Raw genomic sequence first — 26135 nt, forward strand, 5'->3', positions numbered from 1 at the left:
GTGTCATTTTATTTTTTCACTTGTTACATCTACACTTGGTGTTGCCAGTATTTTTAATTTTGGCCATTCTAATGGGTGTACAATAGCATCTCATCATTCATTCGTTCATTCATTTTGAGAGAGAGAATGTGAGCAGGGGAAAGACAGAGAGAGAAGGAGAGAGAGGATCCCAAGAAGGCTCTGTGTTGTCAGGGAGCCTGACTCAGGGCTCAATCTCATGAACTGTGAGATCATGATCTGAGCTGAAATCAAGAGTTGGATTCTTAACCAGCTTAACAGGTATCCCTCATGATGTTTTAAGATGTTGTTGACTAATAACATTGAACATATTTTTATGTGCTTATTGGCTATTTGTACATCTTTTTTTTTTTGGTGAAATGTCCATTCAGATCTTTTGCTCATTCTTAAATCGAGTTGTTTATCATTAAATTTTAAAATTCTTTGTCTATTCTGGGTTGTTTGTGAAGGACAAGACCATGGAAAATAGCTATTTGAGTTAGTTTCTAGTTTGACTACCTGTGTGTGAGAAGTAAAACAAAGCAGAGATGAGACAGACTTTAGTATATGATCATCATAATTTGCTGTCAATTTTAATGATATCCAGTTATTTGAATCCAAAGACTTGAAACAAATATATTATAGTCAAATCAAGGAGCAATATAGCAGTGGTAGATAGTCTTCCTTTCCATCTGGGCATAAATGATATTTTCCTACACAGAAAGACCAATGAACTACAAAAGTAGGTTGGAGACAGTATATTTCCATGCTATTGCTCTTCCTTTTTTAACCTGGAGCAAATCCTTAGGAGGAGGGGGCAAGAGCTTTATTGCTGAAACCAAGTTAGAGTCCACATTTGTATCCTTTAATCATGAAAATATCCATCCCTGCTCTTTAAGAAAGAATGCTTTTATTCACTGGTGAGGGAGAAGCTCCTAGTGCCACTTTTTAATGCCATTTGTTAGCTTATTGATGAAAGATTTACCCAAAAATAGGGTCTTGGTGGTTTTGATGGGCAAAGAAACTACCAACGCCATGCTTTTTCTTTTAGGATCTTCTCCATTCCATCACCATCCAATGTGGGGAGCACCAAAAATTATGATCCATGTTTCTGTAAGAGAGGCTTTAGCTCCAGAACTGGTAATGCATTTCTAATACTTTGTTCTTTAGGGGTGAAAGTTTGGCTTTGGCATCTTAAAATGACTAATGAGCTCTTGAAATGATATCTCAACTAAACCCCATGCTCCTCATATGCTTTGTATTATTCTTTCAAATGTAGTCCCACACATAATTTGTTCAACTCAGTATTTCCTAACAAAGTGCTCACATATCCTACATTCTCTGAGGGAACCTTAATAACAAGGAATAGAGTACAGTTACGTGTTTAGAAGAAGAAACAGATACACCCACTTTTAAAAGAAGTTTTATAATGAATTGCTTATCTGTAACAGTGCTGTATTTCTTAAATGGCTACTTGAATGAATTTCACTTCTATTTATTATTTATCCTTAGAATTGGCACGCTGCTCTTGGATATATTCATAGAGTGGTGTGCTGCTGTGGAAATTATGGGAACTTGGGCCGGTACTTCCCCCTGCACAGTTATCTCCTCCTCTTTTATAACAGTAGTCACCTTGTCTGTTATCCTCCTTGCAAATTAACAATGTATTGGTAGTGTTGGATCTAGACTGTCCAAAAGAGGGTATCAATTGTCCAGAGCTACAATTCGAGGAGCTTTCTACTTGTCTGCAACTGCTTCCTGATTGCCCTTCATTACAGTTTGATTCGATGAAGCCAGATTCCCATGGACCTTGGCTCCATCCTTGGCTTTGTTGCATACATGTTTTTGATTGTCCATGAATACTCTCATATACATCAGGCCCACTACCTGATAGGCTGTAACACCTACTTCTTTCTTTTTGGCCGCACCCTGACCATTCCTGGCTATTTCTTCTTGATTGATTAGGGATTGAGCCCATATGGGGTCTGTTGTATTCATTATGAGTTCCACTTGAACTTGACCTATATCTCCCTTGTTGCTCATAGCTAGAACACTGACCAGATCTAGAACCACATTGTCCAGAGGTAGATGAGTGACATGAGCCATACCTATATTGCTCAGAGCTAGAACACTGACCAGATCTAGAACCACACTGCTCAGAGCTAGATGAGTGACATGGGCCAGACCCATATTGTTCAGAACTAGAACATTGACCTGAGCTAGATCTGTGTCGTCTACAGCTAGAAGATTGACCTGATCCAGACCAATGTTGTCCAGAGCCAAAAGACTGACCTGATCCGGACCCATTCTGGCCATAGCTAGATGACTGACTAGATCCAGACCCATATTGCCCAAAGCCAGAAGACTGCCCTGACCCAGACTCATGGTAACCATATTGAGAGGACTGACCTGAGCCAGATCTATGTTGGCCATGGCTAGAAGACTGTCCTGATCCAGATGCATGTTGCCCACAGCTTGATGACTGTCCTGAAGCAGAACCATATTGTCCACAGCTAGAGGATTGACTTGAGCCAGAACCATGTTGACCATGGCCATACAATTGTCCTGATCCAGACCTGTGTTGACCATAGCTAGAAGATTGACCTGATTCATAGCCATGTTGCCCAAAGCCAGAAGACTGACCTGATCCAGACCCATGCTGGCCATAGCTAGAAGACTGACCAGTTCTGGACCCATGTTGCCCAAAGCAAGAAGACTGACCTGATCCAGACCCATGCTGGCCATAGCTAGAAGACTGACCAGTTCTGGACCCATGTTGCCCAAAGCAAGAAGACTGACCTGATCCAGATGCGTGTTGACCACAGCTTGATGACTGTCCAGAAGCAAAACCATGTTGTCCATAGCTAGAGGATTGACCATATCCAGATTCATGCTGTGCAGAGCTTGATGACTGACCTAAGCCAGATCCATGCTCAGTGCCAGAAGACTCTCCTGAGCTATATTCATGTTGCCCAAAGCTAGAAGACTGACCTGATCTAGACCCATAATGCCCCAAACCAGAAGATTGGCCTGATCCAGACCCATGATAGCCATATCTAGAGGACTCACTTGAGCTAGATCTGTGTTGACCATAGCCAGAAGACTGTCCTGTTCCAGATGCATGTTGACCACATCTTGATGACTGTCCAGAAGCAGAACCATATTGTCCATAGCTAGAGGATTGACCTGATCCAGAACCATACTGACCATAGCCAGAAGACTGTCCTGATCCAGACTCATGATGACCAAGGCTAGAAGATTGACCTGATCCAGACATGTGTTGCCCAAAGCCAGAAGACTGGCCTGATCCAAACCCATGTTGGCTGTGGCTAGAAGACTGACCTGATCCAGACCCATGGTGCCCAAAGCCAGAAGACTGACCTGATCTGGACTCATGATGACCATATCTAGAGGACTGACTTGAGCCAGATCTGTGTTGACCATGGCTAGAAGACTGTCCTGATCCAGATGCATGTTGCCCGCAGCTTGATGACTGTCCTGAAGCAGAACCATATTGTCCATAGCTAGAAGATTGACTTGAGCCAGAACCATGTTGACCATGGCCATACAACTGTCCTGATCCAGACCTGTGTTGACCATAGCTAGAAGATTGACCTGATTCATAGCCATGTTGCCCAAAGCCAGAAGACTGACCTGATCCAGATGCGGGTTGACCACAGCTTGATGACTGTCCAGAAGCAGAACCATGTTGTCCATAGCTAGAGGATTGACCATATCCAGATTCATGCTGTCCACAGCTTGATGACTGACCTAAGCCAGATCCATGCTCAGTGCCAAAAGATTCTCCTGAGCTAGACTCATGTTGCCCAAAGCCAGAAGATTGACCTGATCCAGACCCATGATGGCCATACCTAGAGGACTGACTTGAGCCAGATCTGTGTTGGCCATAGCCAGAAGACTGGCCTGATCTGTGTTGGCTGTGGTTAGAAGATCGACTTGAGCCAGACCTATGTCGTCCATAGCTAGAAGACTCTATTGACCCAGACCCATGTCTACTGTGGCTAGAAGATCGACTTTGGCGAGACCTATGTCGTTCATAGCTAGAAGACTCTCCTGAACCAGACCTATGTCGGCTATGGCTAGAAGACTCACCTGAGCCATATCCATAGTGTCCACAGCTTGATAACTGTCCTGAAGTAGAACTATTTTGTCCATAACTAGAGGATTGACCTAAGCCAGACCCATGTTGCCCAAAGCCAGAAGACTGACCTGAGCCAAATCTATGTTGTTCATAGCCAGAGGACTGACCTGATCCAGATCCATGTTGTCCACAGCTTGATGACTCACCTAAACTGGATCCTGAGCTAGACTCATGGTATTTCTGACTAGAAGATTGATTAGAACCAGATCCATATTTTCCATAATTAGAGGAATGGCCTGACCAAGACCCTTGATTTTGTCTTCCACAACTCCCTGGATAACCAGCTGAGTTGGATTCATGGTATTTTTGCCTAGAAGGATAACTGGAGCCAGAACCATATTGTCCATAGCTAGAAGACTGTCCAGATCCATGTTCTTCGTGACTGTGGTTAGAAGACTGTCCTGAGCCAGACCCATGGTGACCAGAGGCAGAAGACTGGACCAAGCCAGACCCATGCTTTTGTCTTCCATACCCTCCTGACTGATAACTAGAGCTGCTGCTATGTTTTCTCTGAGTAGAGGACTCATAGGAGCTTGAATGAGTTTTGCCATTGCTTATGGACTGGCCTGATTCAGACCCATATCCCTCATAACTTGAAGACTCTCTTGATTCAGAACCCTGTTTTTGTTGTCTACCAAGTCCCGATTGACCACTTGAATTGGATCTGTGTTGCCTCTGACCAGAAGAATGACTCTCAGATCTCTCTTGCTGATGAGAGCCATGCTTGTTTTTCTTACTATCCTTGAAGTGGCCTGAACTTGACTCTCTCCTTTCCCCAGAGCTTTGCCTGTGCTCTGAACTAGATAAGCCTCCTTGATGACCCATTCTTCTGGAGCTGGACCCAGGCCTGTGTTTAATACTTCTTCTGGAGCCCCCAGAATAGGAATTATTCTCTTCTGTACTTGACCCTGAATGACCTTGCCTTCTGTCCTCCTCTTCTGTTTCATTCTGTTCCTCTTGGTACTGGTGACTGTGGTCTGTCTGCTTTGACCCTGAAGCTTGGCAATAATCTTTGCCAATGATTTTATTACAAGCCTGAGCCAATTTGAATATCATCAGAAGATACTCAGTAAAATCCACTTTCTTGTCATGATCTTGATCCAGATTTTGCATGATGATATCTACAGTGTCTGGATCATCTGGATTCTGTATAGGAACAAGGTACAAGGGACAGCTATGTCACTGTGGACAACACACACCCAGCAATCCATTTGAAAGAAGACTGTAGAAATGTGAATGCTTGGCTTACTTAGGTGGAACTCAACCACCTAGTCCTTTAGGCTGGAGTGTTCTATCCTGAGCCGAAAGAAAGAAAGAAAGAAAGAAAGAAAGAAAGAAAGAAAGAAAGAAATAATAAGCAATGAAGTGAGAATTTTCTAGAAGAGGATGCAACTGAAAGATGTTAGTGAACAAGGAAATTGATTATATTTTGTGAGCAATAGGTTAAATATGAATGATTAACATAATTATATGTGACTTTTCTTTATTTGCCCAGTTATTCATTAACTCATTCAAAACAAAGATTTTTTTGCACTACTATCTGCTTAGCATTGAGTTAGCTGCAGGGGATGAAGCAGTGAAAAAGTTTGTTTTCTGCCAAAATGGAAATTAAAGTTTAGTGGCTCAGACACACAAACTTAAAATTACAGTGTATTGTGATAATGTTTTAGAGAGTACACCAGAGGGGAACCAGTGGGGGTTTAAGGAAGGTTAATGAGAGGAAGTAATGTCTTTTGAAGTATTAGTTGGACTTGGCCAAATGAAGGGGTAGGAAAGAAAGGAGAGGGGACACGAGTTTTCTAGGCAGAGGGAACAACAGAGCTGGAGGTTAGAGGACACATGGCTCATACAAGGAAGAAATTATGGATTGTTAAATTTTGAGTCTCAATAGTCAAGAGATACTGCTAGAGAAACAAATAGGGATAAGATCATGCCTTTTAAGTTATGTGAAGGAACTTTAGACTTTATTTATTTTAAAAGCTGAAGGATTTTGAATTGTGTCGTAAAATGATTAGATTTGCACTTAAGGTTGAGATTGGGAGTAGAAGGTGGCCTGAGCCAAAGGACTAGCAATAGTGATGGAGAGAAATGGGCAGTTTTGAGAGACTGTTGATGAATTATATGGAGGGTGGAGGTGCTTGCTGAGAGAATGAGTTATGAATGGAACCAGATTTCTGCCTTGGGCAGAAGAGGAGAAAGTTTAGAGGGAAAATGATGAGTTTCATATCTGATATACTGAATTTAAGACACCCATAGGAATCCAAATAAGAAATATTTAGTAGGCAGTTGGATATAATGAATTGATGATCAGGAGCTAGATCTAAGCTCCCAAATATTTATTTTCAGAGCTGATATTTTAAGATGTTGGTCACCATGTTTTATGATTTAGGAGGAAGATGCTAACTTTCTGAACTCTGAGGCCTTATAGTGTCAGAATCTCAAAAATAGGCAGTGAGGTCAGTCAGGATGTTCTGGGATAAAGAAAGACAAAGGGAAGAAGATGCATTTCATCTACTTTTTCTGAGAACTATCTAATTTTTTTTTATTCCATAAGAATCACATAGATAGGATATTATATAACCTATGGATTTTATCTGTTCAGTAGGATCACTTCCCTTGGTCCTGTTAATGGAAACAATTGTGGGTCAACTTTTGATCATATTTCAAGCCTTTACCAAACCCTAACCTCTATCACCAAGTAGAGAGTCCTGTAGGAGTCTGACAGATGTGACAAAAAGGTGGGAAGGAGTGAAGAAGAGAATTGTAGCTGTTTTCAGTCCTGAGCTGGGTTCTTACCTTCAGAATTTGTTGAAACTCATTTTCCAAAAGTTCTTTCAGTTCTGCCTTATTCAATGTGTCACATTCCCCATCCTGGGTGGCATATTGGTAGAAAAGATCAATGACAGTGACAATGCCATGTAGGAGTTTAGGCATCTTTTTGTAAATTTAACCTAAAGGAAAAATAAAAAAGGAGAGAGACCCACCTCTTATTACTCCTTTTTCTTGCTTAAATACATAAATAGTTACAATCATTTGTAGTATTTGTTCAGAATTAATTGGGCATGATTAATTTTATCCTGTTGAAATCAAGAACCAATCCAGAGTTGACAGACTTGTTCAAGCCATGTAGCAAGAGAGTGATGAAATTAGGAACAGAATATGTATCTCTTATTTTCATTCCTGAATGAATGTAGGAGTAATGGCTTTCTGTTTTGAGCTTCCTGCTTCTACCAAGGATAATTTTATGAACATTGCTCTGGAGCTATAGAAATCCTGGGCGTGCCGATCCACCTACTTCCTCAATTCCTCTCTAGGTGCCAGCCACCACTATGGAGGGACAGGTCCTTCATCCACATGGCATGCCTGATTCCACCCAACGGACACCAGTGACTAAGGTATACCCTCAAGACTTGTAGGTCAGAGGAAGTAGACAAGGTGAGCAACCACAGGCCTAGGTGGTAAAGAGCTGGGGGCAGCTGCTATTGGGCCCACTTCTGTTTTCATTCTCCAAACAGGGACCGACCCTCAGGCTTTGCTGATTATATAGCAGAGAGAAAAATCTCAGTAGTCCAGGAGCAACCTGTCTAGTGGATAATTAAGCCCCATGATCTTTAAGGAAATGACCCTGAAGAAAGAAGGTGCTATAATTCCCAGTCATCTCTTCATTTTCCTTCTCAGTAAAGTTAAAATTATATCAAAGTCCCCAATGTAGGGGCGCCTGGGTGGCGCAGTCGGTTAAGCGTCCGACTTCGGCCAGGTCACGATCTCGCGGTCCGTGAGTTCGAGCCCCGCGTCAGGCTCTGGGCTGATGGCTCAGAGCCTGGAGCCTGTTTCCGATTCTGTGTCTCCCTCTCTCTCTGCCCCTCCCCCGTTCGTGCTCTGTCTCGCTCTGTCCCCAAAATAAATAAAAAACGTTGAAAAAAAAAAGTCCCCAATGTACATTAGAAAGAAGGCTGGTGTCCAGTGCCTCTTTGTCTTAGAGCACATACTGGATTTATGGCCCAAAGTACTCCTGTTCACTTACCTAGTTCACCAGAGGAACAAGTCGGATGGAGACTGGAATGGCTTACAGGGTGCTGCTAATTGGGGATAGTGGCCTTTTTATAGAGGGGATAATGGTCCATCTTAGGGAGGAGCTGTCCTGAGATGTCCTGATTCACCACAAATAAGCCCAGCTCCACCTCCGCCTCCATCTCCACCTTCCTGGTGATTGCCCTCTTACTTCCTTACATGCTCACCTGTGATTGCACTAGCAGTTCCCAAATCTGGGCTAGTATCAGCCCCACCTGCCAGAGTCTCTGGGTGATGCAGAAAGACCTTTGTGTATTCAACAAAGTATCTAGCATAATGCATCAATAGCCAATTATGTGGACTTTAATTGGAGTGAATGGAATGTGTGCAGGGACATCACGGACTGAATGTCCAACAATCATGGGACCTGATGTTTCAAAGGAACCTTAAGGATCATCCAGTCAAACTCCCATTTTGAGCTGAATTTTCTTATATGGATTTCCAACCAGAGTATCATCCAGGATATTATTACCCATGATATAACCATTCCTCTTGAATCAATAATGACTGCACAGGCCTTCTTGTCTCTTTACCTAACCCTATTTACCAGACCTTAGTGGCCATTCTCAATATAGCTTTCGTTTTAACTACTGTTAACCTTAGGAAGAAATCCATGCTCTTTAGCAAGGTATCCCAGAAATAGCTACTGTTAATTATTTGGTGTATATTCTTTCTGATGTATGCATGTGTGTGTACACACACAGACACATACCCTGATGTATGTGTTTTTTTTTTTTAATTTTTTTTTCAACGTTTATTTATTTTTGGGACAGAGAGAGACAGAGCATGAACGGGGGAGGGGCAGAGAGAGAGGGAGACACAGAATCAGAAACAGGCTCCAGGCTCTGAGCCATCAGCCCAGAGCCCGATGCAGGGCTTGAACTCACGGACCGCGAGATCGTGACCTGGCTGAAGTCGGACGCTTAACCGACTGCGCCACCCAGGCGCCCCTGATGTATGTGTTTATATCACTTCTAGACTATGAGCTCCTTGAGATCAGGGGATGGGCATTATTATCACCTGTGTCACCTGGAGACTCAGCACATTTCTTGGCACAAAGAAGTCCCCAATAAATGTTTGTCGAATTGAATTGAAAGAGGAGTGAGGGTCATGACTGTAGTGCTCTGCATTGATCAACTTCCACTTTTTCACAGGATTGGGGGCTGCCCTCTCTCTTGCTATCTTCACCTCAGAGGACATGATTTCACCTAAATATAAACTGAGTCCTAGGGCGCCTGAGTGGCTCAGTCGGTTGGGCGTCTGACTTCGGTGCAGGTCATGATCTCACGGTTCATGAGTTCGAGCCCCTCATCCAGCTCTGGGCTGACAGCTCAGAGCCTGGACCCCGCTTCAGATTCTATGTCTCCCTCTGTCTGCCCCTCCGCTGTTTGCATTCTGTCTCTCATATTGTCTCAAAAATAAATAAACATTAAAAAAAATTTAAACTGAGTCCTAGGATTGGGAATCAACACATGCCTTCTGCTTATCCCTGCGACCTTGCTCTGCATTTCATCCTTTCTGAACTATGCGTATAACATGGATGTCAGTGAAGCTGGGTGAAGTCACATGGACTGAAAACTTGTGCAATACAATCATCAGGATTTGGGAAGGAGTGGTAGCAACTGTTGGTAAATGATAAATTATGTGATTCCAAATTCAACCATTATGATGCTCTGTGTTTTCTTCTAGGAGCTACCCTGAGGGTTGCACGGTCAGGATCCATGCTGTGGCCACGTTTCTTCTGGATGCCTGATTTGGGCCACTTTGTCATGATTCCATCAGAGGAGTGAGCCTTTTGCAGGTGTGACTAAGACTGTGGGGGTGCAGGGGAGGTGGAGTTTGCTGAGTGAAGACCAATTTTCTTCAGGAGCCAGTGTTTGCCACAGAGGGACGAGGGGGTTGCTGGTGGAGACTAATCCAGGTGAATCATGCTCTCAGTGCCAGTGTTCTCCTAAATGAGGGGTCAGCAAACTTTTCCCGTAAAGAGCCAGATAGTATATGTTTTAGGCTGTGTGGGCCAGACAGTCTTTTGCAGCTACCCAGCTGTGCTCTGGTGGTATGAAAGCATCCACAGATGATATTTAAATGAATGAGCATGCCTGTGTTTAGTAAAACTTATTTATTGACACTGACTTATTGACAATTTAAATTTAATAATTTCACAGGTCACAATTTTTTCCAGCCACTTAAAAATGTAGAACACATTTTTAGCTTGTGGCCCATACAAAAAGTTGGTGACACACTGCATATGGCATTCCTGACCCTCGTTTATATTTGCTTGTCAGGAAGATTCCCCAGGAGAGGAGTCTCAGAGTGAAGAAGAGGGCTGGGAAGGGTGGGACATCAGAACCACGAGTTCCCTTGAGTGAGAAAAGTGTGCATGTCTGTTTGTGAATGTCAGCGTGTGTGGTGGTAGGGAAAGGGACCAGAACAGGGCACCGTTGGGTGCTAATAAAAGGGAGATACCTTTTGACTTGATGTAAGGAAGAAATTTTTAACATCTGCATTGACTAAAAGTGCAATGAGCTTTTTGCAATGTAACTGAATTCATTGCTAGGGGCATTAAAGGAATTGTCATGTATCATATAAGCAGTTTTAGTCCTTTTGGGGCTATATTTTCTGAATACCCTCTGACATCACCAACCAGAGTTGTGTTGAGCTTTATTTCCTGGTTCGTGTGATGAAAACAAGAGGCATATTGAATGTGCATTTTGGCCTCTTTGCTCCCTTTTGAGCATTACTAATGTAAGAGTTGGACTAGGTTATCACAAACATCCTTTCCCAAACACAGAGAGTCATGATTTTACCAGAGCATGTGCTCCACAGTGAAACGGTGGGCATGAAGATTTCCCCTCATGAATTTGGTTCACGGTTTTCCCTTTGGAGATGACAGGGTTCAGGAGAAGAGGTTTCTTATGGTATGTGTCACGTTTTAGGTTTTTCAGTACCTCCACATTTTGGCAGAAGAAAGAGAATTATGGTCCCCTTTATACCAAGCACAGTGCTTTGCATACTTACATTCATCATTTTATTAATCCCCACAACAAGTATATGATGTAGGTATTATTACCTCCATTTTGCAGATGATAAAACAGGCTCAGAGAAGATATCTAACTTGTTTTAAGTCACTTAGCTATTAAGTGGAGAAGACAGGATTCAAACTCAAATCTGCTTCTTCCTAGGAATAGCCAGGGAGTAGGGGACTATTTGTGTCTTAGAAAAGGAAGGGTTTGGAGGCATCTCCTGAGGAACGGAGTGTTTGACCTAAAACAAACAAACAAACAAACAAACCCACAACAACCAACCAATCAACAAACAGATAAAACTGGTGAAGATCAGCAGGTGGAGTTCTCTTCCCATCCCAGTGCACTCGCGCTGCCCTTGTCCCTAAGGCAGTGTTCTTATAGCACCATCTGCTGGGTCTTAGGAAAGTTCTGCAGAAGGTCTTTTCCTCCCTGCCCTTTCTTTCCTCTCCCATCACATCCCCTATGCAATTCCTGGTGATTCTTAATAGCTTAGTGTTTATGAAGGAAGAGACTATGCAAAAACCAGGGACATAACAAGCAGAGAATACTGATGCTCATGAGTTTGGGTTAAGGGGAGTCAAAAGAAGTTGGCTATAAATTAATACTTGTCAATAGGTGTTCTTTCTAGGTACAAGAGTCATTTCCCTCTTATCTCAAAAAGTCAAAAATAAATGTGATATAATCTTATAGCTTAGCATCTATTCTCTAGGGAGTGGGGCCGGCACAGTGATCCATCTTACAGCTCCAGCCCCAGGCTCTGGAACATAGCCTGCTTGAGTATTGGTCTTCCTCTTCAGCTGTTTCTCTCTCCTGTTGGTATTTTCCCTTTTCTCCTCCAAGTTCCAGAAGATGCTCCAGATGCTGGGAATCCAGAGCTCATTCTTACTTGCACCCCCTTATTTATTCTGTCAATACCTTTCTCTAGTGTGTGTTCATCTCCTTAACTTTCTGTCTGATGCTATTATTGGCATGACCATTCATAGCCTGTATCCCTTGTTGCTGCCTACCTGAGGCTTTCTGCATGCAGGCTTGGTTGATCATAGTAGGCAGATGGGGGAGAGTGATGGAAAGTGCTCCTTGGGGACCCTCCAAGTGTTACATGTAGGTGACACAAAACACCTGCTAGCATGGGGGACATTGGGGATGGGGGTACATCTGAGCTTCAGGTATGGGAAGGGAAGAGCCAAGACATAGAGAGCCCTTGGGTGTTGGGAGTCAGATCCAGAGCCTTTGCCTGTGTGTGTGTGTGTGTGTGTGTGTGTGTGTGTGTGTGTGTGAGTGTGAGAGACAGAGAGAGAGGGAAGGATATATTTTTTAAAATTTTTATTCAAATTCAAGTTAGTGAACAGTGTTATATTAGTTTCAGGCGTACAATATAGTGATTCAACACTTCTGGACAACACCCTCTGCTCTTCATGACAGGTGCACTCTTGATCCTCATCACCTATTTCCCCTGTCTCCCCGTCCACCTCCCTTCTGGTAACCATCAGTCTGTTCTTTATGCCTCCACATTTTGGCAGAAGAAAGAAAATTATGGTCCCCTTTATGCCAAGCACAGTGCTTTGCATGCTTACATTCATCACCTATTTCCTGGTTTCTCTCTCTGTCCCTCTCTCTTTTTCAAGAGGGAGGCATACTTTAGTGTGAATGTGATGAGTATGACACTGATCAGGCCCCTTTTTCTTCTCTGACATTCCTCCAGCTCTCTTTCCTCATGGACTCGGATGAAGCCATACTGCTTCCTTGCTATTCTCTAAAACCTCCCAGGCATTCTCTTTCCTTAGGATTGCCATTAGGAATGCTTTCACCCCGAATATCCACTTGGTTTTATCCTTTATTTCCTTCAAGCGCTTGCTCAAGTGTTGCCTTCTAATAAGGCCTGCCTTGACCACTCTGTTTGGTACATGCTCCTAACATACTGTATGGTTGGCTTATTTATTATGCAGGGGTTTGAGCAGAGGAGAGACATGACCTGACTCACTGCTGTGATGATGCTTGACTGTGGGGAGCTGAGGTAGAACAAGGAAGATCAATCAGGTGAGAGGCAAGGGAATGGACGTAATCAGGGGTCTGGCTTGGATGACTGTATGGTGGTGTACGCACTAGGAAAAGCAATCAAGGAGAAAGAGGAGGCTTGAGATGAGGGGAGTGATGATGATTTCTCATCTAATTTATTCCCATCAGATCTTTCTACCTCTTCATAGCCTAACTCCATAGCGCTCCCTGTCCCTCACCTTCCATTTACTTGTCAACACTTTACAATCTGATTATTGCACCTCTTTCAGTCTTTCTTGAGGGCTCCTCTTCCTTGGCCAGTGCTTAAATGTTTTTGCTCTCCAGAGCTCCATCATTAATTTCTCTGCCTGTTTGGGTCAGTTTCCAGCCTTCCCACTTATTAAGTCGAGTAGTGGAGCGTGAAAGAAGCAAGACATATTGTTCATAAATTTTTATTGGCCATTTTTTTTGCATTTGCATAGTCTGAAACCAGAAGCTTGGAAGTTCGATCTGTAAACTCAAAGGAATTGCAGTCACAGTGATGTGATGATGCTGTAACACCTAATACATCTCCTTAAAGGATCATGTATAATATAGAAATTTGCAGAAATGTTAGAACTTGAACTCTCACACTTAACACTCTAATGAACTCCACGTAACAAAATTTTTTATAATATTATTAAAATTTAAACTTATACTGCTAACATGCTGAGGAAGACATACACATTATCCTTCAAAAGAAGGTTAATATTAAGAAGGATTAAAGTAGATTTACATTTTTAAAGGATTTTTTAAAGTTTATTTATTGAGAGAGGGAGAGAGAGAGAGATAGAGAAAGAGAGAGGCAGAGAGAGAGAGGCGGGGGGGGGGGGGAGAGAGAGAGAGAGAGAGAGAGAGAGAGAGAGAGAGAGAGAGAGGCTGACTCCCAAGCAGGCTCCACACTGCCAGTGTGGATCCCAATACGGGGCTTGAATTCACAAACCCACGAGATCATTACCTGAGCCTAAATCAAGAGTTGGCCACTTAACTGACTGAGCCACCCGGGTGCCCCAAATAATTTACATTTTTATTTTTTTATTTTTTTATTTTTTTTTTTTTCTGAAATTTATTGACAAATTGGTTTCCATACAACACCCAGTGCTCATCCCAAAAGGTGCCCTCCTCAATACCCATCACCCACCCTCTCCTCCCTCCCACCCCCCATCAACCCTCAGTTTGTTCTCAGTTTTTAACAGTCTCTTATGCTTTGGCTCTCTCCCATTCTAACCTCTTTTTTTTTTTTTTCCTTCCCCTCCCCCATGGGTTCCTGTTAAGTTTCTCAGGATCCACATAAGAGTGAGACCATATGGTATCTGTCTTTCTCTGTATGGCTTATTTCACTTAGCATCACACTCTCCAGTTCCATCCACGTTGCTACAAAAGGCCATATTTCATTTTTTCTCATTGCCACGTAATATTCCATTGTGTATATAAACCACAATTTCTTTATCCATTCATCAGTTGATGGACATTTAGGCTCTTTCCATAATTTGGCTATTGTTGAGAGTGCTGCTATGAACATTGGGGTACAAGTGGCCCTATGCATCAGTGCTCCTGTATCCCTTGGATAAATTCCTAGCAGTGCTATTGCTGGGTCATAGGGTAGGTCTATTTTTAATTTTCTGAGGAACCTCCACACTGCTTTCCAGAGCGGCTGCACCAATTTGCATTCCCACCAACAGTGCAAGAGGGTTCCCGTTTCTCCACATCCTCTCCAGCATCTATAGTCTCCTGATTTGTTCATTTTGGCCACTCTGACTGGCGTGAGGTGATACCTGAGTGTGGTTTTGATTTGTATTTCCCTGATAAGGAGCGACGCTGAACATCTTTTCATGTGCCTGTTGGCCATCCGGATGTCTTCTTTAGAGAAGTGTCTATTCATGTTTTCTGCCCATTTCTTCACTGGGTTATTTGTTTTTCGGGTGTGGAGTTTGGTGAGCTCTTTATAGATTTTGGATACTAGCCCTTTGTCCGATATGTCATTTGCGAATATCTTTTCCCATTCCGTTGGTTGCCTTTTAGTTTTGTTGGTTGTTTCCTTTGCTGTGCAGAAGCTTTTTATCTTCATAAGGTCCCAGGAATTCACTTTTGCTTTTAATTCCCTTGCCTTTGGGGATGTGTCGAGTAAGAGATTGCTACGGCTGAGGTCAGAGAGGTCTTTTCCTGCTTTCTCCTCTAAGGTTTTGATGGTTTCCTGTCTCACATTTAGGTCCTTTATCCATTTTGAGTTTATTTTTGTGAATGGTGTGAGAAAGTGGTCTAGTTTCAACCTTCTGCATGTTGCTGTCCAGTTCTCCCAGCACCCTTTGTTAAAGAGGCTGTCTTTTTTCCATTGGATGTTCTTTCCTGCTTTGTCAAAGATGAGTTGGCCATACGTTTGTGGGTCTAGTTCTGGGGTTTCTATTCTATTCCATTGGTCTATGTGTCTGTTTTGGTGCCAATACCATGCTGTCTTGATGATGACAGCTTTGTAGTAGAGGCTAAAGTCTGGGATTGTGATGCCTCCTGCTTTGGTCTTCTTCTTCAAAATTCCTTTGGCTATTCGGGGCCTTTTGTGGTTCCATATGAATTTTAGGATTGCTTGTTCTAGTTTCGAGAAGAATGCTGGTGCAATTTTGATTGGGATTGCATTGAATGTGTAGATAGCTTTGGGTAGTATTGACATTTTGACAATATTTATTTTTCCAATCCATGAGCAGGGAATGTCTTTCCATTTCTTTAAATCTTCTTCAATTTCCTTCAGAAGCTTTCTATAGTTTTCAGCATACAGATCCTTTACATCTTTGGTTAGATTTATTCCTAGGTATTTTATGCTTCTTGGTGCAATTGTGAATGGGATCAGTTTCTTTATTTGTCTTTCTGTTGCTTCATTGTTAGTGTATAAGAATGCAACTGATTTCTGTACATTGATTTTGTATCCTGCAACTTTGCTGAATTCCTGTATCAGTTCTAGCAGACTTTTGGTGGAGTCTATCGGATTTTCCATGTATAATATCATGTCATCTGCAAAAAGCGAAAGCTTGACTTCATCTTTGCCAATTTTGATGCCTTTGATTTCCTTTTGTTGTCTGATTGCTGATGCTAGAACTTCCAGCACTATGTTAAACAGCAGCGGTGAGAGTGGGCATCCTTGTCGTGTTCCTGATCTCAGGGAAAAAGCTTTCAGTTTTTCCCCGTTGAGGATGATGTTAGCTGTGGGCTTTTCATAAATGGCTTTTATGATCTTTAAGTATGTTCCTTCTATCCCGACTTTCTCAAGGGTTTTTATTAAGAAAGGGTGCTGGATTTTGTCGAAGGCCTTTTCTGCATCGATTGACAGGATCATATGGTTCTTCTCTCTTTTTTTGTTAATGTGATGTATCACGTTGATTGATTTGCGAATGTTGAACCAGCCCTGCATCCCAGGAATGAATCCCACTTGATCATGGTGAATAATTCTTTTTATATGCCGTTGAATTCGATTTGCTAGTATCTTATTGAGAATTTTTGCATCCATATTCATCAGGGATATTGGCCTGTAGTTCTCTTTTTTTACTGGGTCTCTGTCTGGTTTAGGAATCAAAGTAATACTGGCTTCATAGAATGAGTCTGGAAGTTTTCCTTCCCTTTCTATTTCTTGGAATAGCTTGAGAAGGATAGGTATTATGTCTGCTTTAAACGTCTGGTAGAACTCCCCTGGGAAGCCATCTGGTCCTGGACTCTTATTTGTTGGGAGATTTTTGATAACCGATTCAATTTCTTCGCTGGTTATGGGTCTGTTCAAGCTTTCTATTTCCTCCTGATTGAGTTTTGGAAGCGTGTGGGTGTTCAGGAATTCGTCCATTTCTTCCAGGTTGTCCAATTTGTTGGCATATAAGTTTTCATAGTATTCCCTGATAATTGTTTGTATCTCTGAGGGATTGGTTGTAATAATTCCATTTTCATTCATGATTTTATCTATTTGGGTCATCTCCCTTTTCTTTTTGAGAAGCCTGGCTAGAGGTTTGTCAATTTTGTTTATTTTTTCAAAAAACCAACTCTTGGTTTCGTTGATCTGCTCTACAGTTTTTTTAGTTTCTATATTGTTTATTTCTGCTCTGATCTTTATTATTTCTCTTCTTCTGCTGGGCTTAGGCTGCCTTTGCTGTTCTGCTTCTAGTTCCTTTAGGTGTGCTGTTAGATTTTGTATTTGGGATTTTTCTTGTTTCTTGAGATAGGCCTGGATTGCAATGTATTTTCCTCTCAGGACTGCCTTTGCTGCGTCCCAAAGCGTTTGGATTGTTGTATTTTCATTTTCGTTTGTTTCCATATATTTTTTAATTTCTTCTCTAATTGCCTGGTTGACCCACTCATTCGTTAGTAGGGTGTTCTTTAACCTCCATGCTTTTGGAGGTTTTCCAGACTTTTTCCTGTGGTTGATTTCAAGCTTCATGGCATTGTGGTCTGAAAGTAAGCATGGTATAATTTCAATTCTTGTAAACTTATGAAGGGCTGTTTTGTGACCCAGTATATGATCTATCTTGGAGAATGTTCCATGTGCACTCGAGAAGAAAGTATATTCTGTTGCTTTGGGATGCAGAGTTCTAAATATATCTGTCAAGTCCATCCATCCAATGTCTCATTCAGGGCCCTTGTTTCTTTATTGACCGTGTGTCTAGATGATCTATCCATTTCTGTAAGTGGTGTATTAAAGTCCCCTGCAATTACCACATTCTTATCAATAAGGTTGCTTATGTTTATGAGTAATTGTTTTATATATTTGGGGGCTCCGGTATTCGGTGCATAGACATTGATAATTGTTAGCTCTTCCTGATGGATAGACCCTGTAACTATTATATAATGTCCTTCTTCATCTCTTGTTACAGCCTTTAATTTAAAGTCTAGTTTGTCTGCTATAAGTATGGCTACTCCAGCTTTCTTTTGGCTTCCAGTCGCATGATAAATAGTTCTCCATCCCCTCACTCTCAATCTAAAGGTGTCCTCAGGTCTAAAATGAGTCTCTTGTAGACAGCAAATAGATGGGTCTTGTTTTTTTATCCATTCTGATACCCTATGTCTTTTGGTTGGCGCATTTAATCCATTTACATTCAGTGTTATTATAGAAAGATACGGGTTTAGAGTCATTGTGATGTCTGTATGTTTTATGCTTATAGTGATGTCTCTGGGACTTTGTCTCACAGGGTCCCCCTTAGGATCTCTTGTAGGGCTGGTTTAGTGGTGACAAATTCCTTCAGTTTTTGTTTGTTTGGGAAGACCTTTATCTCTCCTTCTATTCTAAATGACAGACTTGCTGGATAAAGGATTCTTGGCTGCATATTTTTTCTGTCTAGCACCCTGAAAATCTCTTGCCAATTCTTTCTGGCCTGCCAAGTTTCAAAAGAGAGATCAGTCACGAGTCTTATAGGTCTCCCTTTATATGTGAGGGCACGTTTACCCCTTGCTGCTTTCAGAATTTTCTCTTTATCCTTGTATTTTGCCAGTTTCACTATGATATGTCGTGCAGAAGATCGATTCAAGTTACGTCTGAAGGGAGTTCTCTGTGCCTCTTGGATTTCAATGCCTTTTTCCTTCCCCAGTTCAGGGAAGTTCTCAGCTATGATTTCTTCAAGTACCCCTTCAGCACCTTTCCCTCTCTCTTCCTCCTCTGGGATACCAATTATGCGTATATTATTTCTTTTTAGTGTATCACTTAATTCTCTAATTTTCCCCTCATACTCCTGGATTTTTTTATCTCTCTTTTTCTCAGCTTCCTCTTTTTCCATAACTTTATCTTCTAGTTCACCTATTCTCTCCTCTGCCTCTTCAAGCCGAGCTGTGGTGGTTTCCATTTTGTTATGCATTTCGTTTAAAGCGTTTTTCAGCTCCTCGTGACTGTTCCTTAGTCCCTTGATCTCTGTAGCAAGAGATTCTCTGCTGTCCTGTATACTGTTTTCAAGCCCAGCGATTAATTTTATGACTATTATTCTAAATTCACTTTCTGTTATATTATTTAAATCCTCTTTGATCAGCTCATTAGCTGTTGTTATTTCCTGGAGATTCTTCTGAGGGGAATTCTTCCGCTTGGTCATTTTGGATAGTCCCTGGCGTGGTGAGGACCTGCAGGGCACTTCCCCTGTGCTGTGGTGTATACCTGGAGTTGGTGGGCGGGGCCGCAGTCAGACCTGATGTCTGCCCCCAGCCCACCGCTGGGGCCACAGTCAGACTGGTGTGTGCCTTCTCTTCCCCTCTCCTAGGGGCGGGATTCACTGTGGGGTGGTGTGGCTCGTCTGGGCTACTTGCACCCTGCCAGGCTTGTGATGCTGGGGATCTGGCGTATTAGCTGGGGTGGGTAGGCAAGGTGCTCGGGGGCAGGAGGGGCAGGCTTAGATCGCTTCTCCTTAGGTGATCCACTTCAGGAGGGGCCCTATGGCAGCGGGAGGGAGTCAGATCCGCTGCCGGAGGTTTGGCTCCGCAGAAGCGCAGAGTCGGGTGTTTGCGGGGAGCGAGCAAGTTCCCTGGCAGGAACCGGTTCCCTTTGGGATTTCGGCTGGGGGATGGGCGGGGGAAATGGCGCTGGTAGCGCCTTTGTTCCCCACCAAACTGAGCTCTGTTGTCAGGGGGCTCAGCAGCTCTCCCTCCCTTTGTCCTCCAGCCTTCCCGCTTTCCGAGCAGAGCTGTTAATTTCTGACCTCCCAGACGCTAAGTCGCGCTTGTTGTGGGAACACAGTCCGCCGGGCCCCTCCGCTTTTGCAAGCCCGACTCGGGGGCTCTGCTTGGCCGGCGAGCCGCCCCTCCGCCCCGGCTCCCTCCCGCCAGTCCGTGGAGCGCGCACCGCCTCGCCGCCCTTCCTACCCTCTTCCGTGGGCCTCTCGTCTGCGTTTGGCTCCGGCGACTCTGTTCTGCTAATCCTCTGGCGGTTTTCTGGGTTATTTAGGCAGGTGTAGATGGAATCTAAGTGATCAGCAGGACGTGCGGTGAGCCCAGCGTCCTCCTAAGCCGCCATCTTGCCGCAACTCTCCAATAATTTACATTTTTAAAGAAAAGGGGAGAGACATAACTATGTCCTCAAAAAGGAGTTTTTACAATAAATTCCTGTACTTTATATTTTTCTTCTCATGTCTTTGCTTAGTTCCTCTTCTGCTGGTGTCTTAAGATAATGTTCCCTTTCTTCTATTTATAGGGTAGAGTGTTGATACAAAATATAGTAACACCTTGATTTTTGCTTGCTTTCATTGTTACCTGTTGTCTCAGAGCTGCCATTTTGATAAATATCCTCATCCTGTCTGTACCTTCCACTGTCCCTCAGCTGACTATGGTAAGATTCCTGTCTATGCCTTACATTAAGCCCCTTGGTTTTGGTACTAAATGACTAGTAATAGTTCTACTCTCCTATTCTTTTTGGGCCTTTGCTGTTACCAGATAGGTAAGAACTGGAGACCCGAGCTCTGCTTTTGTGAACTTGATTGCCCTCTGTTCATACCAAGATCACCTGGAGAACTGGACATTATGATGCTGCTTTCTATTTACTAGAATTGAGCTGACTGTGGATATAGCTCACTTAAGTGGGTATTACTATGTTTGTATCTTCCAGTGTCATCAAGTTGAGTCCTGGTCCTTTATGGCCAGAAGTCATCTGTCCACTTGTTGATAAGTGCTTTCTATTTGAATATCCTGACTGAATTTCACAGTCACTAGAATGTCCATTGCTGGGTGCTTGTTTTCTAGTGGAAATGTATGATGGACCATGAGGGGAAGTAGATGTAGATTAAAAAAATGACAGGATTATGTGTCATTCAGGGGACTGGCTCTAAGTAGTTGGTGGTCTTCCACCTATGTTAGATCTACACTGACCATTGGTGTCAAATTAAATTTATAGCTTATCTTCGAGTATCCAAAGTTAAATCTTTGCTCCAGACCTTGAATGATCAGAGGTATACCCTGACTGTTCAAGACTAAGCTTGTTTGTACTTCTATTCCCAGATTTCAGTGGACTTGAATCAAGGCTGAGTTTCTGTTGTTTTCATATTATCCATAGTCCTATCCTGTGCTTTTGTAGTTGATGTGTTTGTAGCTATAAACCAATCCTTGCTTTTATTTACACTACTGTGTATATATTATTAGGCTGAAATTAATCTTGCGTTTGACTTGTTTGGCTTCTAAATGTGCTGTTTCTTGCCTGATTATAATTATGACTGATTTGTTCCTCTAGAGAACTTCCTGGATTCTGACTACTTATGGGTTGACATTGTCCATTTATGACTAGACCCTGAATTTCTTGCATTGTCTTCAGAATATTCATGGATGGGTCCTTTTTGGCTTATCTTATTGAGTTCCAGTTGTCCATGGCCCTCCTCATACTGTCCATAGGTTGATATTAACTCTCTATTTGAGTCTTCATCACTACCTCTAAACTGACAATAACTATATCTACACTATCTATTTTTACTAGGATAATGCTGTGTAGATGAAATTTGTCTGTAAGCTGACTTGCATGTCTGGATCTATTTTCTGATTGTTGGTGGCTTGGCACACGTCTTCTGTTGTGCCAGACCTAAATTCCTCATGGGTAGACCCAAACTCCATTAGTGGGTCTCTGGTCATGATGAGATCCTGAATATCTATTATATTTTCCTGCCTGCTCCTAGTGGGAGGCTTGCCTTCTTGTTAGGTTGAATCCTGACTGTCCATGAGTGGCTCTCTGACCCCATTGCAATTCAGACTGTATGGTCCTATCTCCTTGTCTTCCTCTGTGCTGGACACATATTTCAAATGTCTATATCTGGACCATCCATGAGTTAGTGCTGATGCTGTCTCTGAATCTTCTGCTTGTCCTTCACTTTCCCTGACCTGATGGGATACACAAAACTGAATCTTTGATGTCTGCTTGCCCTGTACCCAGATGATGATCATCTGTGTCTGGGCTGAGTCTCTAGAGCTGTGTCCTGTGTGTTTATGGAAAGATCTTTGTCTTCCTCTTATACTTGATCTTGATGGTCCACAGAATCAGACTCCCCACAAACAGTCTCCTGACTTTCATGAGACCCTGAGTGTCAAGACTATTGCAATTAGTCTCCCTCTTTCCTCTTGCTTTGTCTCACAATCTGCGTCCACATAGCAATCAGCCTTTTAAATCAGCTTAAAAGAAATTTTAAACGTGCAAATCAAGAGTGTTACTTTCTTGCTTAAAACTCTCCAAGAACTTTCCATCGTACTTAGAATAGTAGACAAACTCCTTGCTATTATTCTCTTTGTGATTTGATCCTCATCAACCTTTTTGATTGTATTTTGTACCTTTATCCCCCTTGTTGATCATGCTTTAGACATACTCACTTTTCACCTCAAAAGATTTTTCAGCCTGTACACTCCCAAGGACCTTGCCCTTTGATTTGATTGTTGGTTCTTTGTTTTCTGTGTTGCTGACTTCTTTTTTTTTTTTTTTAATTTTTTAGTGTTTATTTATCTTAGAGAGAGAGAGAGACAGAAAGAGAGAGAGAGAGCGCATGAGCAGGGGAGGCACAGAGAGAGGGAGACACAGAATCTGAAGCAGGCTCCAGGCTCCAAGCTGTCAGCATAGATCTTGAAGCAGGGCTCAAACTCACGAGCTGTGAGATCATGACCTGAGCCGAAGTTGGACACTCAACTGACTAAGCCACCCAGGCGCCCCTGCATTGCTGACTTCTGTTTGTAATTCTGTTCTCTGCTCAGATGATGCCTAATACAAGTAACTTTCCTTCCTACCTTCCTACCTAGACACCCTGACACCTTTATTTTACTATAGTATTTATTACCATTTGAAATTTGTTTAGTGTCTGTCTCCCCCTACAGAATGTATAAGCTGTCTGAGACAGTGATTTTGTCTGTCTCGTTCTCTACTATAAACTCAGAAGCTAGAATAGAGCCTGGCTTATAATAGGTAGGCACTTATTAATATCTGTTGTATGAACAAATGAATATTTTTATCTATGTAGAGTCTTCTTCATTATTCCTTAGCACATTGTTTACATTGTTTCCTTTGCATGCTTAGCATGTTGTTCTACATATAGGAGGTAATATACTAAATTGTAGTTGCCATTTACGGGATTATCTCATGTTATGAGTTATCATTTTGAAGGAAATTTATTTTTTTCTCTATCTCCACAGCTTTTTCATCTTTGTGTCTCTAGCATGTATCAAAGTACTTATTTAATGCTAGAACTCAATACATATTACCTGAATAAATGTAATCACTAAATTAGAATTAGATGAATCATTGGATTAGAATTTAGTCATTGCTTATCGAGATAATAGAGAATCATGGAATTGGTCTCCTTAGATCACCTCTCCTTAGATCTACCTCACTGAAGACTTGTCTAAATTATCATATAGCCAAAAGGAGTAGAAGGACACACAGAATTTCCTACATCTTTAGATTCAATAGTGCAGGAGGCAGTATGACTCATCTGTTCCACAGTAAGAGCTATATGATATTTACATAAAACTCTGAAAATCGACAATGCTGAATCTCTTTTGGCCTGCCATGTTTTAGGGCTGTATAATGCAGCAATGCAAAGTGAGTGTAGAGCTGTCTCAGAGAAGGCACACCTCTGTCCCTAATTTCCTCTCCATACAGGCTCTAATGACAACAGAGTAACAAAAATAATCAAAGCATGTATTGATGTTATTCCTAGATTCAAGATGCATGAAGATTGTATATGCCGGAATGAAATGGTGTGAAGCTTTAATAGAGGTCATTTGAATAGTGGTAGATGTTAAAAGCTGAATTTGGGAATAAAATAGCAATGTAAGCACAAGATAGAAAATATGTATTTTAGCAGAAATATGTATGAGACTGTGTGTGTGAGAGAGACAGACAGACAGAGAGATAGAGATTGCGAGTGGGGGAGGGGCAGAGAGAGAAGGAGACAGAGAATCTTAAGCAGGCTCTCCACAATCAATGCAGCGTGCGTGGCTGGAACTCACAAACCATGAGATTCTGACCTGAGTCAAAAATCAAGAGTCGGATGCTTAATCGACTGAGCCACCCAGGTGCCCCTTTACTTAGATGTTTAAAAGACTGAATCCTGGAATAGTGGACCCTGTCCCCACTGAGAACTTTTTCTCTTCCCATTGTGACCAGACAGAGTGGCACAGGTGTTTCTTAGTCATGTTGACTTGCACAGTGAAGCCAAGATTTAGTAAGGGGTGAAAGTGACCAAACTCTCCAAAGGCAGAGATCAGTGACAAATAATAGTTTATATAATTTCAGACGGTTGTCCCATTAGCAATTCTGTAGTCTTCCTGCTCGATGAGCTGGAAAAGTAATATCCATTCTGTTTCTGTAAGGTCTCTCTGACGCTGTTGTGGGCCAGTCATGGTTGGTCACGGGAAATGCCCTTTGAGATGTGTAACCATAATTGTAGGACTGAAGAGGAGTTGCAGTTTTTGTTGAGTGGTTTCCAGAAGGAGGTATTTGTTACCACTTAAGGAGGAGTGATTTTGAAGTTGGTATTCCAGGTGAAATACTTTACTGTATTCCACAGCTGAAGCCAATAGTCCTGCACACCCATCAGGACTATTGGCTGCAGTGTCTGTTAAAAAATAACCCTGGTCAGGACTGTCTTAGTCTGGGCAGGATGATGGTCAGGCTGACCCCACACACATTTTGCAATTTGTCTCTGGTGTTCTTGCTCTCTGTGTTCACTACAATTGATTTGCTAGGTGATGCTCTGCTCTTAGAGGTGAAAGTGAGCCAGTTAGGGCAAGGAGAGTTTATAAGTTGGTAAAATACTCAACACATTCAATCTTTTTATTCACTGCTGCATCACTTGAGACATGGAAGGAGACATTCTTACCAGAAAATGGCTGGAATGCCTGGAAAGTGAGTACTTTGGGAGGATGTCTCTATAGCTAAGTATCAGACACCTCCTTGTGGCTATCGAGGCAGGTGGGAAGAGCACAAAGAAGAGCTAGACCTCATGAAGGACTCTCCTGCCTCCCCCACAAACCCCAGGTGGAGCCATGTTCTGGAGGGATAAATATAGTTCTGTGTAATTGAGGGAAGTTCAAAAGAAGAATCTCAATATCCTGAGGTCATCATTTCATTCACAAGCATTTTTTGAGGGCCTACCGCATGTAGGGCACCGAACTAGTCATTGGGTTATAAGTACAAAGAAGACATGGCGTCTGCCCTCAAGTGGTTCATAATCTAATGCAGGGTGTAGACATGCAGCGACCGCCTGGAATATGAGGTAATGATTCTAATCCAGGTGTTTCCAAATTGCTGTGTAATGACAGATGAGGGAGTAACTTGTTCTCAGAAAGATCATGGAATGTCTCCCAAGAGGTGCTGCAGAAGCAGACCCTTGCTTGCTAGATTATTCCATTCCTCACTGTGTTCTCAGTGCTTTGCAGAATGCTGGACATGTAGAAGTACTCAATAATTACCTGTTGATCATGCATTCTAGGCAGGGGGAGCATCCTGAGAAGGGCAGTGATTCTCACAGTGTTGGTAACTATTGGTAGCCCAGTGTAGCTAGTTGATGGCTTGAATACGGGAAATGTGCAGGTAAGGAAGGCCACATGAGAAAGGTCTCATTTGGAGTACCTCATAGAGTGAAACAGGACTTGAAATATTTTTGAATTAAATTAAGCTAAAATTTTTTGAATAGATAATATATACAAAAGGCATAAAAGGATATACAAAGATGAATTTCATTCATACCCCTGCCTGTCACTGCTGAGTTTTACTTACCCAGAGGCAATCAGTGATACTATTTTATCTGTAACTTTCCAGACATAGTCTGTGTACATCCAAGCAAATACTTGCATGTAAATATTTTTCCATTTCCCCCTGTAAATGATGGCATATATACTTTCCTGGAACTTAACTTTTCTCACTTGATAATACC

The 26135-nt window shown here is 42.3% G+C and overlaps 1 protein-coding gene across 1 annotated transcript in view; it reads right to left on the bottom strand.

Annotated features, from left to right (window-relative positions):
• Positions 1–556: 556 nt before the first annotated feature.
• Positions 557–26135, bottom strand: part of LOC122479454 (hornerin-like) — a 53780-nt gene continuing 28201 nt past the window's right edge. The window contains exons 13-14 of the mRNA XM_043573354.1: positions 6956–7104; positions 557–5305 (exon numbers count right to left, since the gene is read on the bottom strand). Of these exons, the coding sequence (XP_043429289.1) occupies positions 1496–5305; positions 6956–7104 (3959 nt within the window). The 3' untranslated portion in view covers positions 557–1495. The remainder of the gene's footprint in view (positions 5306–6955; positions 7105–26135) is intronic.

This window comes from Prionailurus bengalensis, chromosome C1, assembly GCF_016509475.1.
Source record: "Prionailurus bengalensis isolate Pbe53 chromosome C1, Fcat_Pben_1.1_paternal_pri, whole genome shotgun sequence".
NCBI lineage: Eukaryota > Metazoa > Chordata > Mammalia > Carnivora > Felidae > Prionailurus > Prionailurus bengalensis.